This window comes from Miscanthus floridulus, chromosome 2, assembly GCF_019320115.1.
Source record: "Miscanthus floridulus cultivar M001 chromosome 2, ASM1932011v1, whole genome shotgun sequence".
In the NCBI taxonomy this organism is placed as follows: Eukaryota; Viridiplantae; Streptophyta; class Magnoliopsida; order Poales; family Poaceae; genus Miscanthus; species Miscanthus floridulus.
In genome coordinates, this window is record NC_089581.1 from 61,046,711 (window position 1) to 61,061,850 (window position 15,140).

Below are 15,140 nucleotides of genomic sequence, written 5' to 3' on the forward strand. Positions count from 1 at the left end.
ATCGCGCTATTTAGAACCGTGGTTGGCACATGTATGTCTAGCTGTTTATATTCGTGGGCGATCGTCTTTTTTGGTTTATGGGAGGAGCACAACACAATTACAGTGCAAGAGATTAGAGCATCAGAAACTCAGAAAAAATCTGCAAACGAAAAAGAAAAAAAGAGGGGAGATTTCGATCCAAAAGATCTGCACTGAATTGCATTACACACTCGCTGAGTTGATTTGCTGTATTCAATCGAATTCAGCATCTTGAAGCTAACATACATAGGCAGGTACAGCAAGGACGGGGAAACCGGTCAAGTCTTTTTACTGCTACTACAAACAACACTGCAAGCCATCATCCCCAGTGGAAGCAAACACAAGGCATCATATACAAAACCAGCACGTACGTACGTACTCCTGCTACCCCAACCAACCTCTTTTTTTTTTCTCCTCCAGCACTCCAAACCGATCTGCTGCGTCAAGTTAAAAACAAAAGAAAAATCCCAATCTGACGGCTAGCATTTCCCAATCCTTAATTCCCCGATCGATCAAACGTCCCAATCGCCTGCCCGGGCCGTTGTTGGCTGCTTCAGGCGCTGCCGCGCTGGCTCTGGAGGCTCTTGCGTGGGCGTGGCAGTAGTAGTGTCAGTAGCCCAGCTGGTGGCCCATCTCCCAGTTGAGCGTGGACGCCACCCTGTCGTGGTAGGGCTCGTACTCCTGCACATCGATCGCATTTGCACAAGATGCATGGCATTAGCAACGGACGAAGAGCTGAATTTGGATTTGGGATTTGGACATGGGCGCATGCATCATCGCACGCGCACGAACCTCGAGCTTGTCCATGAGCTCCTGCGCGGTGGGCGCGAGGACGATGATGCGGCGGGCGCTGGGGTTGATGAAGCCCTCCTCCACGGCCTTGTCGATGAAGGTCAGCAGCGAGTTGTAGTAGCCGTCCACGTTCAGCAGCCCAACCTGCATGAATGGAGAGAAAGTTCGTCAGAGAAAACCAAAACCTCTCGGTGCATGCATGCGCCTAGCTAGGCAATTACCGGCTTGTGGTGGATGCCCAGCTGCGCCCACGTGATGACCTCGAGCAGCTCCTCCAGCGTCCCATACCCTCCTGCATGCATGCAACGAAACCATCTCGATGGGCTCAGCTCAGCTCTGTCTTCAAGTTCGAATGAAACAGTCATGGCATCAGTTTGGTTGACGCCCTGGCAAATCTGCCTGGCACAGGCATGCATCCCAGGCGTTGGTTTTTAGACGCCTGGGGTCGGATGCATGTGCCTGGGTGCAGCTCCCAAGGCCAGGGCTCAAACAACAGCCCTGCGCTTTACACGCCAGTCTACCACTCGACTACATACTACGTAACGTAGGAGTACTCTGTACTGTATGCTAGCTCCGGGTGAACAACGTCTCTCAGCTCGATCTGCGCCAATTATTGGCCACGCTACGTACTCCTACTGTACATGCATGATGCATGTGAGGCGCTGCACGCCAGATGACGAAGTGGCACGAGTCACTGCACTACTGGTACACATTAGAGAGATCCATCCATCTACTACCGGTGGTACTTGTACTGTATTTTTTTAACCACAAATTACCCTCCTAGCTTTAATTTGTAAAACTATTTTTCTGCTTAATGAATACCTTGCCGATGGCACGTTCGAGGGAAAAAAAGAGTACTTGTACTTGTAATACTCCATAAAACACTAAAAACGCAGTGCTGCTGCATGGATGATGGACCGTGGCTCTTACCAGGCAGGGCGATGAATGCGTCGGACTGCCGCGCCATCTCTGCCTTCCTCTGGTGCATGTCGGCCACCGGGCGCACCTCCCCGACTGTCTCGCCACTTATCTGCATGCCAAGAAACACACGCAATGCTTGCAATTTACCCTCCTGGTCAGTTCAGAATTTCAGATACGATACGATACGACCACCGCGAATGCTGCAGCGCTGCGTTTACGTTTGGGTAATGAGAAGCATGGTAGTATGATTTTGCTTGGAGGGATCAGAACAGAAACTGGCCCTAGATCTTCACCCCCTTTGGAAATGGTAAAAGGTCGGACAGTACTGTATGTATGAGTAACCAGGAAGAGGACCACAACATGAGAATGAATGCCCACTGCAGCCTGGACCAATGGTTTAATTATATATGACATACGAGTACTAGTTGAATTCTGTAGAGACACATGACAGTTGAGCAGAAGTAAAAAAAAAACTCAAAATATTTCAGTGTCCGTTTCTGAAACTGGGAGGCCAGGCCGCTAAATAAAGCTTGTTCAAACCCTACTGAGAATACAAATCTCTCTGGCCTAGCAGCCTAAATAAAGCAGCACTAGTAGTACAACCATTTCCCCGGCGGGACGACCAGGCAGCCGGGGACGGATGATGCCACCGCAGGACTTTTGGGGGGGAAAGGAAAGGAATTCTTCAGCCCTAATTAACAAACAAACATCCGTCCGTAAAGCGGCGCTTTTCCTAGCTCACTAATTTATCCTCACGCCAAGATCTGGGATTTGTGCCAAAAGCATGCAGTGCTCTTTCGATCGCGGTCTGCTGTTCATCAGTCAGATTTGTTTTGTTTTTATGCGTCAAGTGCCATGTCCCCCGGGACTCCAGCAGAGCCCAAACTCCCAAGCCCCATTTCATAACCACTTCTACGACGCCCTACTACTACACGCACTCGGAATGCTAAAAACAAGTCGCCAACGTGAGCGCGCGCGTCCTCATGATTATTATTGGGAGGGCCGGGCTCGGCCCGGCAGAGAGGCATCAAATTTGACGAGTTTTTTTTTTGTTTTGTTTTCTCCTTACTTAAGCAGCTGTGACACTGACATGCAACCGAACAGGTAGTGGTGTGTAGTGGGAGTGCTACTAGGCGTGCTATGCAGGCAGGGGACGGCAGGCAGGCAGACATACCTCTGGTGTCATAAGCGTCTTGGGAATGACCCTGCGCGTGGACAGCAACATGACAAAAAGAAGCGATCAGTACAGGAACAGGCAAGCCACACACACCCCACACAAACAATTTCTTCTCGGGATGAGGCGACGGTGACTGCTTGCTTACCCGATGACGTGGCGGCCGCCGTCGTAGACGGCCTGGGAGACGAGGCCCATCAGCCCGATGCTGCCGCCGCCGTACACCAGGTCGACGCTCCGGGCCACCTGCAGAGCGCACACAAAAGCCATCGATTGCTGCCGGTAGTAGGTGTACTCCCTAGTTATAGTTTAATTAACTAGTTACACTGGTGGGCCGGCGTACGCATGGCATGACTCGTGTCTTGCGCCTGCCGGTGGCGCGTGTGCGTGGGCGCGCGTACTGTTTTTTTTTTTTTTTTTGACGAGGGGCGGCGCGAACTGTTTGTTCCCCGGTGCGGTGCAGTCCGCGCATGTGGCCCGGCAGTGCTCCGGTGCCCCGTGCCCGCTCTCGCTCTGCCTGTCTCGTGACCCCTGGTGGTAGCCTAGCCGCCGGTCTCACTCATTATGAACGCGTCAATGCGGTAGGCCCGGCCAGGCCGGTGGTGGCTGGTGACCGCGCAGCCGCTGCACATGCCGCGCTGATGCCAACTCGTGATTTTTTCACTTTCGTTCCAGGCAGCCGGATGAGGCAGGGTGGGTGCAGGGACACCCCCCCGGCGGCCACAGGACTGAGGATGAGGAGGATCAGTGGCTGCGGAGCGTGACCGGCGCCCAGAAAGCAGAGTACTCCCGCGTGCCTTGTTTGGGGTCCGGTTCAGCTCTCAACAAAAGCTGGAGGCGCTGCCTGCGCATGGCGTACGGGGACGGCCTGACGGAAGTGGAAGAAAGACAAAAGCCGGTTCGCTCTGGCTGCTGGCTATGGTTACTACTGTATTACTACTACTATTACTACTGTGCAAGTGTGCGCGCGCACTACGGTACGAGAGACCGTGGCTCCGTTCCGATGGTAAGGTTGCGGAGAAATTTGGATGTTTTGGAGAAAAAAGAAGCGGATAAGTCGGATTTAAAGGCACGCGAACGGGACCGTGTCCTAGCTAACCTAGCTGGGATGGTGGAGAGTTCTTTTTGTTTTTTGAAATATGAAAGATGCATGGATGGTAAAGTCATGCATACTAGCTGCAATCCTGCAACTGCAAGGAGGCGATTAGCAGGCGACAGAAGCAGAGAACGAAGCGTACGTCTTGGAGACTGGAGAGCAGTACAATTCACCAATAAAGAGGGGCGTGGGTGTGAGTGACAGACAGGGCGAGGCGAGTTCGTTACCAGCTCGTTGCCGAGCTCAATGGCGGCGTCATGGTAGCTCCGCTTCTTCCCCTGGCTGCTGCCGCAGAAGACGCAGATCCTCTTGAACCTCGACTGCCTCATCGTCATGGCTGCTTCCTCTTTCTTTCTCACTCGGTGCTGCCTATATATATCTCGCGGCGGTTGTGCTTCCTAGCTAGCTTCTCGGCCGCTCCCGTTGCTGCTGCGCCGAGAGGTGGTGCACTGTGCCGCTGGCTAGCTGGTGCAAGCGAGCAGCTCGCGCTACAAAGAGATGGATGGCCTTCTTGGTGAGAGCAGCTGATGCCCGGCACCGAGTGCGCCACCCATGGCTTATATAAACGGTCTTCGTGGGTGGGTTTCTGAGCCGGACTGATTTGTTGTTTGAGAGAAAAATACTATTACTGATAAGCTTTAGCTAAAAAAAAGTGAACAGGCTGAAAAGTGGAGGGGAGGAGAGAGAAACACCCGGGGTCCGGGTCGGATGGTGGTGGTAGCAGCAGGACAGGAGTGTGTGTTGTACGAGTGGAGAAAGAAATGCAGGTACATGGTCATGGAGGAAAAGAAAGGAGAGGAAAAAAACGCTCCAGCATCATCCGCCACAAGGGCCCGCGAGCGACGCTGCCTGACGGCCGGATGGATGGCTGGCTTTATGGTGAAACGGACGGGCAACTTGTTTGGTTGGCTATTTAGACTTATCGTTTATTGGTTTTACCTAGGTCTTAACAGTGTTTTTCCGCGAGCGACGCTGCCTGATGGCCGGATGGATGGATGGCTGGCTTTACGGTGAAACGGACGGGCAACTTGTTTGGTTGGTAATTCAGCGTGTTCTCGTTAGTTGGTTTTAGTTAGGTCTTAGCTGTGAGTCAACAGTGTTTTTTCTCATAACAAATCAGTATTAGTCGGGCTTATCAGTTCAGAAACCAACCAGCGAATAGGCTAATTGACGGCGGACTCACCTTAGGCTTTGTCTCACGCTTCAATCCATTTATGTTGGAGTAGAATAAAATTGAATTTAGTTTAATTCTACTCCAATCCACTTTAACCCACATTGTGATTAAGATGAATACATGCACATCAAACAAAGTCTTATCAGTTTTGCAGGGTGTCATTTGCGCCAAGGCAAAATGCGTGCTTTGGTTATCTCTTTCCTGATACTATATAATTTTGTTAGGAAAAGCATAATCAATGGGGGCAGACTCGTGCGCTGACATACTAGTACTTGATAGCTCCTATCTTCACCCTGTTCGCTTGTTGGTTTCAGCCAGTCCAAACCAGCCAACCAACAGTATTTTCCTCTCACAACAAACCAGCACCAGCCAGCCCAAACCAGCCCAGAAACCAACCAGCGAACAGGCCGCTTAATTTCGTGGAGGCGCTGCTTTGACTGCTGGTATGTTCCATAATAATATATAAAAATTAGCTAGGGTTACGAGATAAGAGCATCTACGAGAGTCTTTCTCAAGCTCAATATCTAAATCATCGTTTAGAGAGTTGTTGGTATAAAAATCGTTTTCTATATCTTTTCATTTTCCAGCATATTTTCTATATCTTGCTTGCACTACAGAGATCTATTCTTATTTTTTATCTTTGGCTAGTGAGAAATTCGAAAAAGCAGATGACTATATTTGATAATCAATTAAAGAAATTGTTGAGCGGTATTTTTTCGCCAAAATCTTTATCCCTAGAAAAGAAATTAGGAACGATATATAGCCTCTTAAAGCAACTCTAAGAGACTCTCTATATCATTCCTAATTATTAGGAATAATGATTTTGATGAAAAATACCCTTCAACAACTTTTTAAATTGATTACCCAAATATAGCCTGCCTCTGTTTTGGATTTCTTGTTAGCCAAAGATAAACAGCGAGAGTGACTCTCTAGAGTGCACACAAGATACAGAAAAACTATTGGAGAGTGAACAAAATATAGAAGACGACTTTTCTGCTAATGGCTCTCTAATTGATGATTTAGATAGTGAGTCTTGGAAAGACTCTTGTTGAGTTGCTCTAAGACTCTGTTCTTTAATTATTAGTACTCTTATTACAACAGTATTAAAATAAGCCAGCAATACAATCATACAAAGTAACAAAACCATTCAAAAAAGATTCAAATAAGACAAAAGAAAGATTTATAATGAAAAAGAACTACCTATCCAATACGAGTGGAACTGCAGGTGCGAGATAGCACACCTAGCAAAACTGGTAAAATGATAAGTCACCCATGAATCTGATAGATCTACTTTGGTTCAAATTAGTATTGTAGCCATAAACTTTTAGGGCCAAAAACCACGTAGGGCACTAGCGTGATGCTATCGAGTCCGTTGCCGGAATAGATGTTTTGGCCATATCTGATCGAGTTCTATAACTTTATATAGTTGATAACTATTTTATTTGAAATCATTTATGGACCTAACATTCTGTTTGGAGTTCTTATATTTTGAAATTTAAAATTTTAAAATTGTACAAATGAATATGAATGAAGAAATTACCAAAACTAAAGTGGATGATCTTGAAGAGATAAATTATATATATTTTTTAAAATATACCAATTTCATATTTTTTTTTGAATTTAAAAGAAACATTTATGAATTATAGCGATTTACCTATTATTTTACTATTTTTTTTAGAAAATACATATATAATCAAAACCACATTTTAGAACCACGATATTCATGCTTTCCTTATTTGATACCATAAATTCATTATTTGACACCACATATAGTTCTGCTATAGAGAGGGGCATATAGGACATTTTGCTGGCCACTTAACACCGTTAGGGAAGAAAATGTATGGTAGCGTCAAATAGGGAATAAAATTTTAACTCGATGCCAAATATAGAACTTTGTTTTCGAGCGTGCTTTAGAAGAAAGACCAATCTTTTCTAGTGTCAGACAGATAACTCTGTCTTTGTAGAAATTAGTGCATGAGTCTATTTATAAACATTTTTGCATCTACTATATTATGTAATTGGGCAAAAAAGAGAAAAGTCTATACTCATAGATTACCGACTTTTTATTTCTATTTCTATTAGATTTTTTTCTTTAAGCTCCGTTGGCATAGAAATTCGGCTATATATAATGATGATATATAACATGTGAGCGAAAGCTTAGCAACAAGTAGGTCAAAATAGACAAATCGTCCATGGTCCCCAAGCTTTCAATATGGAAACGCGCTGCACACGTTCCCATCACGATCTTATCCTCCTCCGACGGTTAACCTCCGCACACACCGTGTATGCTGCTGCCAAGCCGCCGCCGCCTCCTCCCAAAAATCCCACACGCAGTGGAACGAAACCCAGGCAAGAAGTTCAAATTGATGATTACTACCTCTGTTTCAAAATTTTCAAATCATAATTCATTCTGGTTTTTAGGTACATACTTCCACTGTTCTGGTTTTTGATTGCCAATTATTAAACAAGATATTCTATTATTGATAGAAAAGTTTGTCAATAATATAATATTTTGTTTTCGTCCTCCTTATCAACCAAGTACTAAATAAGTGTTCGACATTGGGGGGACCCCAAAACAAAATTTAGCATAATGACAATAAAAAAGAGATGTTTGTTAGTTTCATGTTTGCTACAGAAGCAATAAAATTTAGGCCCCTTTTGGCACATCTTCACTTCATTAGTGAAGATATTTTTTTCTGGTTCAGCTCTGGATCTGTTTTGGTAAAATCGTTTGACAAAACAGCTCTACATAGGGCTACTTAAAACATGCTCTCACAGGACCCATGCAGGATCCACCAGGACGAGGTGAAGCCACTATTTTTTGGCTTTATCCCACCTTAAACCTCTATGAGAGCACGATTTAAGGGACTTCCTTAGTGAAGCTGATTTGTTTTATCCGTTTGGCACAAAATGGGTCAAACGGCTCCTAAAGCTGGTGGAGAAGCTGAGCTAAATGGTGCCTTACTGCCATTCCACCTCTTTGCTCAGTATCCTTAGTTAGAATGTCCTTCTTTTTTTAGTAAAAAAAATCTTAATTCTTAGTGGTACTTTCATATGACAATTTTTTTGACACATTTACCTCATTATAAAAAAAACTCGACTCGCGGGGTAAGATAGCTCCGGACATTGTGCTTAAGAAGAAGACCTTCTCACGCAGGTCGAGAAACCCCCCGAACCACTGCCCCACCTATACACAGCGGCACCGTAGCTCCCGTGAGACTGGGCTGGCCTTAGACCTATGTTTTGGCGTGAGACGACGAAGGGATTTTTTTCAGCGCAGATAAACTGCGCCTCCTGCGGCCAGCAAAAATGACCGGCAAGGTACAAAGCGCACAGCCAGACCAACTGGACTAGTGTTCGCTTGCATTTACCTCATTATTATTAATGAGAAAGTTGTATATTTTCTTAACAGAGAACACTTCATTTTATATGCAAACCACCAAAAGAGGGGATAGATGAAAATGATTTGTTGTATAAAGCACAATACTCACTCTGTCCCGAAATGATAATTATATATTTGGTTAATAAACTGAAAAAAAGTACAAAATAGATCGTCGTGTCCTAACATTTTCGGGGGTTAAAAGGACTTCGTTCTTCGTTGTTGTTGTTGTTTCAGAAAACCAGAACGGAACGCCGGAACGGGCTTAGCCCACGTCATTATGAACAAAGCCCGAGAGTGCTCGATCTCCTGCACGAGCCCACGACAGGCACCCATGCGCGCTCCATCGGCATGGGGGGAGCGACTAGCGAGCTATTCCCCGCACGGGAGGAGCCGCGCGCCGCCGCGGGACACCGACCGTGGGACATCCGGCATCGGTGCCGGGCGCACAAGGCACAAAGCACGCACGCGGAACGCCCGCGTGCGAGGCCATCTGCCCGCGCCGGCGCGGCACGCGGGCCGACGCGCGCGCGGGCGCACTCATGGCCATGCCGTACGTAACCGTAGCCAGAGGGGCCTGGAGCGAGAGAACCCGCGCCCGCGTGCGCGGCCACTGCCGGTGCCGGCACGGGGGGATGGGTGGGCCGCGGGCGCCGCGCGCGGTGACCGGAAGTCGGTAATGGGGCGGAGTGGGGTTCCGTGCGCGCTGCCGCGCGCGTTCGAGTCCGCGCCCCGGGGCCAGGGGGCCGGTACGGCGGCGGGCACGCCTCCCCTGCGACTCTTTTGGACGCGCGTGTCCGTGTGTGCGGCGTCGTCCTGGATGTACCTTGCCGGGCGGCACGGCATCTGTCCATCTCCTCGCCCATACTGTACGTGCGTGCGTGATGGATTGGAGCCAGCCAGCGCTGGACTGGTCAGTGGTGTGTTGGGGCTGTGCTTGCCCGTGCACATGTGTGATGTTCGCGTGTCGTGGTCGACGGGAATCTGACAGCGGGAGCGGGAGTTGCTAGTTGTCCCGCGGCCTGTGCGCATGTTGCCCTTTTCGTAGCTCCGAAGCACGTTTTGTTAGAGGCTTCGTCAGAGCCACAAGTACAGTTCGTTCGGCCGGAGCGCCGCGCCGCACGCTTGCCGCCGGTGGCTGCTTGCAAGCAACTGGGCCCAGTTCCGCTCGGGCAGCCGCCTGGCACGGCACGGTGACCCCCGGCCCCCGCGCGAGAGGCGTATTTTTCCCATGCGAGGAGCCGAGGACCTCTGTACGGCAGAGTGTCATTTCTTCTACTAACCCAGTAACCCTTATTAGTTCCTTTATTTTATTTTTGAGAACAAAAAGGAAGAAATCTGAGATCACAGCACTAGAAAAGCGGAACAGAACTTTTCTCCGTCATTATTACAATCGACCCACCCATAACCCCCTTATTTATTAACACAAGAGAAAGAAACTTTTGTTCCTCACATGATCTAATCATCCAATCAGTTGGAGCTAATAAATAAACACAACCGGGCAGGAAGAAGGATCAGATACACCGGAAAAAGCCGCCGTGGTTGCCTTTGGCGGCAGCTTCGCTTCGCTTTTAACCATCCATGCAGGATACCCTTCTGAATTTCTGATGGATGATCGCCCCCAAATAAAATCCTAACGCCACTGCGCTGGTGGCCTCTGTTGCGCCAGGCTCACGCATCGCAGTAAAAAAAACGCGCCACCTTTCTGATGAGAGGCAGCGGAAAAGCTGAGGCCTTCTTTGCTCACGGTTTCCGGTGCTAATGACGATGAAACCATCAGAAACCGCACTATTTTTATGCGTGGCGAGTGTTCGCGCGCGCATCAGGGCGGTGATGGACCCTGGGATAATAAGAATATATCGCGACACGGCGCTGCACGCCCTGACACCCGGATTTGACTGCCGTTTGACCGGCGGCTCCCGACACCGCTCTTAGCCCTGCTGTTACTTCATTGCATACCTAGTAGAGCGACAGAGCATGCAACGGCCACCGAAAGTGTCGTCGTATACCGACCAGTTACCAATGATTCCATCTACCCGTAGACAACAAGTTTACACTGGCTGTGCGCTTGCGCCAGTGCCACTGCCGACGTGCTCGCGTCGCATCGCAGCGCATGCCACAAGGCGCCAAATGCAGGTAGCTTGGACTCTGCGTGTTCGTCTGAGAAAAAAAACTGCTCTGTACTAGTAGTATAGTATAGTATGAATCATGCATGCAATTTTACGCTTCTGATGACCGGAGAGAGTAGTGAGACAGCCATCTGCGGAAAGGGCGCTGGTGAGAAGTGAGAACATGAGATGGCGCCACGGCGGACAAACCGTCGACCGTCCAATGATCGTGGAGGACACAGCGGTCGCCGGCTGGTCAGTCACACACATATTCATCAGGCACCCATCCATGGCCCGTGGCCCATGCGTCGTGCCCACGCATAGCCAACCAAGGAGCAAGCGAGGAGGGAGGGTCGGAGGGATAGAAGAGAACGAAGGCGGCACGCCTTCGATGATACACTGCATTCGCCTAGGAGTAGTCTTATTCTATGCGCCGGTCATCCTGCTGCCCCCCTCGTGCCCCGGGGATAGCGGACACGCGCCTTTTGGGTAATGCTGCGTGCAGGCTGAGCCTCGCCGCATTCCACTCGCGGGTCGCGGCACCCCCGGCCCTGTCCTGATCGACGTCCTCGTCTAGCGTACTGTACGTTTCATCCATCGATAGCCATGGGCGACGTCTGACCGAGCAGGCGAGCGCAGCTCCCCTTTGCCCACACCCCCACCGCGCTTTGGTGGAATGGAAGGAAACCTCCACGTTCCGAGCGGCAATTTTGGGCACGTTCCTGCAGTAGGCCTTCCTGTCACACACGGCACACCTCACACCCGGCTTGCTCGCGGGCCTCCGAGACTGAACAGAGATCGTTTGGCGCGCTATATATATGTGGAATTACTAGAACCAGTCGGTTGGCAGGAGAGTTTTGCATGCATGCTGATGCGGCCATTTCTTTTTATCCCTTGTTGCTCTCCCCTAGAGGCAATTGGAATTTTCAACAGACTACGATGACAATTGGGCTCGACTTTTCTGCAACTATATGATGATGAGGCACACACCCTGCACAAGGTGCCTCTCAGTCTCACCTCTGAATTGGTGCGCCCGTTGGACGGCTGGAGTCACACAGCACGACGCAGACACAGGGACACCAGCTACAGCTAGCTACCCTGACTGAAAGAATAATCAGCTAGCTAGCCTTCTTCACAATGTCAGTTTGGGACACCAGCCAATGGAGCTCCGATCGAGCTCCTTGCCGTTCCCAACATCTGCACCTGCCGGGAATGATTCGCCCCCTAGCTAGTGTGCTCGGCACTATAATAATATTGAGAAAATCATAGGGCTCAGGAATCTCCAACCAGGCCCCCCACCCTTTCTTTCTCCCCGTGAAACCTTTTTCTTCCGTCCTTTTTGTCTTTACTTTCTCTAAGATGATGATGATGATTAATCTGTTTTCCTTGTGATATGGTGTACAGTATTGCCAGTTCGAATGAGCTCTCGTTACAGTATGAAATGTTAGGCCATTACTGCTACAAAATGCACATATGTTAGCCCATTACCGTATTATTACTGACTTCTAAACTCTACCCTTCCGATCCAGAGATGAGTAAATAGTACACAGAATAGCGAAGGATAAGATAAATTTTGGGATTATTTGTTTATTAACTTCGTACCCGGTTGAAATCCTATCTCCCTAATTCTTTTCTTTTTCTTTCCCTTTCTTCTTCATAAATATATATCGCGCATAGAAGAAAATAAATTAAATTCTGGTAAAATAAATTAATTATCTCCCACACTACAATTTTAGTTTTTTCAAGCAAAGAGAGCGCTTTCGATTAGCTAGGCAAATTGTTTGTACAATCGACATTGAGCGCTTCCTCAACACACGGAGGTGCTTGCCTCCACCATGTCTCTTCAGAATTTCTACTCCTTGCTAAACTTGCTAAAATGTTTGCTACTTGATAACTATCTCTGTTTACCTAGGAAATCTTCCGCTCAAAGAGTAAGCGTGTGAGGCCTTTTGCGTCATCTATAATAAAACCTGTCTCTGACCTATCCCTCATGTCGCTTTTCACGGCTGCGCCAACTTATGTTGGATCTACAGTTCTACACTTGACTTGTACTAGAGTTACAATGACGATTTCGATATAATTTCTTAGTAGAATTGGTTGCAACTACAAATTTAGATGCGGGGAAGGAATATTTCACCCGATTCCTGCAACACCTTTAATCTAGGTGTCAAACTTCTCTAAAACATCTGAATATTTCCCAATAACATGCTCACAAAATTCAGATGTATGTGGGACTTTTTTCAACCGGGCATGATATAGCAAAACTGTAAAACTTTGTTGACTCCGACAGCCGAGAACAATTGTGCCTTTTCTAATTGGAAATCATGTGACATTCCACCCCTAAAACTACGACACCCGTTCGCGTGCTCTTAAACTCGGCTTGATCTATTTTTTTTTTTCATCCGGAACAGTGTTTTTCTCTTACAAATTCCTCCAACATTCATCTAAACCATCCAAATTCCTCCAAGCGAACAGGCCCATAACTTTGAAAAGGCGCCAGTACAAAAATCTAGCTCACTTTTGAGCCACCATGAAATCGGATAGGTTAAGAAAATGACGCCTCCAGTTTTAATTGATCAAAGAAAAGTGATGACCAGGAGAAAGCTATTACACCCTTGCTACGAAACGACTATATTGCCCTTTAAACATGATTATTTGTGAGATGGTTCGCAACATATGTTCACAACACATGTTCGCGTGTTCAAAAAATCTAGGTTATTTTTTAGATTTAATACTCATTTGTCACCAAGACCACTTAAAGTGGTTATTTACTCACTCTGGTGCTTTGGACAGTTACTTGTGAGATGCACATCATGTCCGCAGACATCGTTGCACAACCACTAACATTTTTTCTTCTCGAGTAGAACATTTTTCTTTTTTGGGGAAATAAATTTTCTTTGTAGCTGTATCATTTTTTTGTTCCTTCTCTGTGTGGAACAACTTTTTTTTTGTGGTAGGAACAAAAACCATTTTACTGCAGGAAGAAAAATTGTTGAATCGGAGAAAAGCATGTTTAGTGAAAACTTGTATATTTCCGTGGTACTTGGCCAAAATTCTGAAAACAAGTAATTTTAAAAGGTAATGATAGGATGTGGGCGTCCATCCCTCTGGACGCCCCGCACCCGCACTTCACTCCCTACTTTAGAGCGCGTCCGCACTCCGCCTCTGTATCTAAAAAAAGACAGCATCATTCATCTTCTCCAGCGTAGCTGCACAGGGCCACTCGTCGCAGGCAGCACACCTGCATGCGGCGGCCTTCTCCAGCGCGACGGCGCCGCACCCGCGCCTGTGGGGGTATAACCCCCGATACCCACTGTTGCTATAAACTAACACACACAGATAAATCCGCAAGCGCACGGATACCGCTGTAGCTTTCACCCAGAAGTATTCCAAGTATCGTATCCAAAGAGAAACGTGTGAGACTAACTACAATCTAACTTAACTAGGGATAGCAACAAGGTTAAGATAAATAGGAGCGTAGAGAGGAAAACTAAGGTTCTCTAGTTCTGACTTGGATAAGTTATGTCTTCTACTATTCAACTGATGACGTTACTTAAGGAAAGATACCAGCAGAGGATGCTTTCCGTAGTAACCGCGTCCTACTTACCCTACAAACGGGAGGCGGACTACACAGGATTCAACGAGGCTATAAGAGTCACCCTCGCGAGCTACCACCGATTCGAAATGCAGGATGCATCCACAAGTAACCAGAATCTAAGCACCACGCTTACACTACAATTACTACTTTACTGTTCCCGAATAAAGAATAAAGCACTCAAATGAGTTGTGAACCTGATGAATAATATAAACAAGAAGCTTACTTAAATTAAAAATTGATTACCAGAGAAATCTCAGAGGCAAGCTCAGATAAAACTTGGATCGCCAAGGTACAAGTCGTAGAGAGAGTACAGACCGGCCGGCATCTCCTCCAAACTCTTCCCTCACTCTCCATCTCACTATTATTTACAAGACTATACCATATGGAGGACTCATCTTCTCTTGATAGTTGGCTCTGATCCTGAAGATATGAATTAGGGTTTTAGGGATCTGTTGAGGGAGGAGGTGTAGAGGCTGATATATATAGGCCGAAGCATCAATCCAGAGCCCTTAGATCAAACCGACTTGAATAAACGGCGAAGATTAGATCTCAATGGTGGTGGGAAACTGATTTTCGAAGCAGAGGCTGACTAGTGGGACCCACATGCCGGCCGACCTACACGTGGGGCTGGCTGAGCCCACATGGCAGCCCCTTAGGGTCTGCTTCGGTGGAGAGCCTCCTGTAGTCTTCTAGAATCTTCCTACGCTGTTTACGCGGTGGAATTCCATAATTTCCTTTGACGAATAGGTCCCCTTGACGGTTTTCTGGATAAACCCTGCTAAAAACATAGATTCACCAAAACTCATGGAATTTATTAGTTTAAACCCCTATACCTATGTTTGGTGATAGAATTAAGTATAAATACAGGTTATGTTGATGG

At 47.5% G+C, this 15,140-nt stretch overlaps 1 protein-coding gene across 1 annotated transcript; it reads right to left on the minus strand.

The window, feature by feature from the left end:
* Positions 1 to 170: 170 nt before the first annotated feature.
* On the minus strand, positions 171 to 4,612 carry LOC136525156 (probable cytokinin riboside 5'-monophosphate phosphoribohydrolase LOGL10). Its single transcript, XM_066518158.1, has 7 exons — positions 4,229 to 4,612; positions 3,054 to 3,151; positions 2,906 to 2,936; positions 1,741 to 1,840; positions 1,032 to 1,102; positions 811 to 954; positions 171 to 699 (listed from the first exon to the last, which is right to left on the minus strand). Exons 1-7 carry the CDS (start codon positions 4,334 to 4,336, stop codon positions 628 to 630), a joined length of 624 nt encoding a protein of 207 aa, XP_066374255.1. The 5' UTR covers positions 4,337 to 4,612; the 3' UTR covers positions 171 to 627.
* Between the last annotated feature and the right edge of the window lie 10,528 nt (positions 4,613 to 15,140).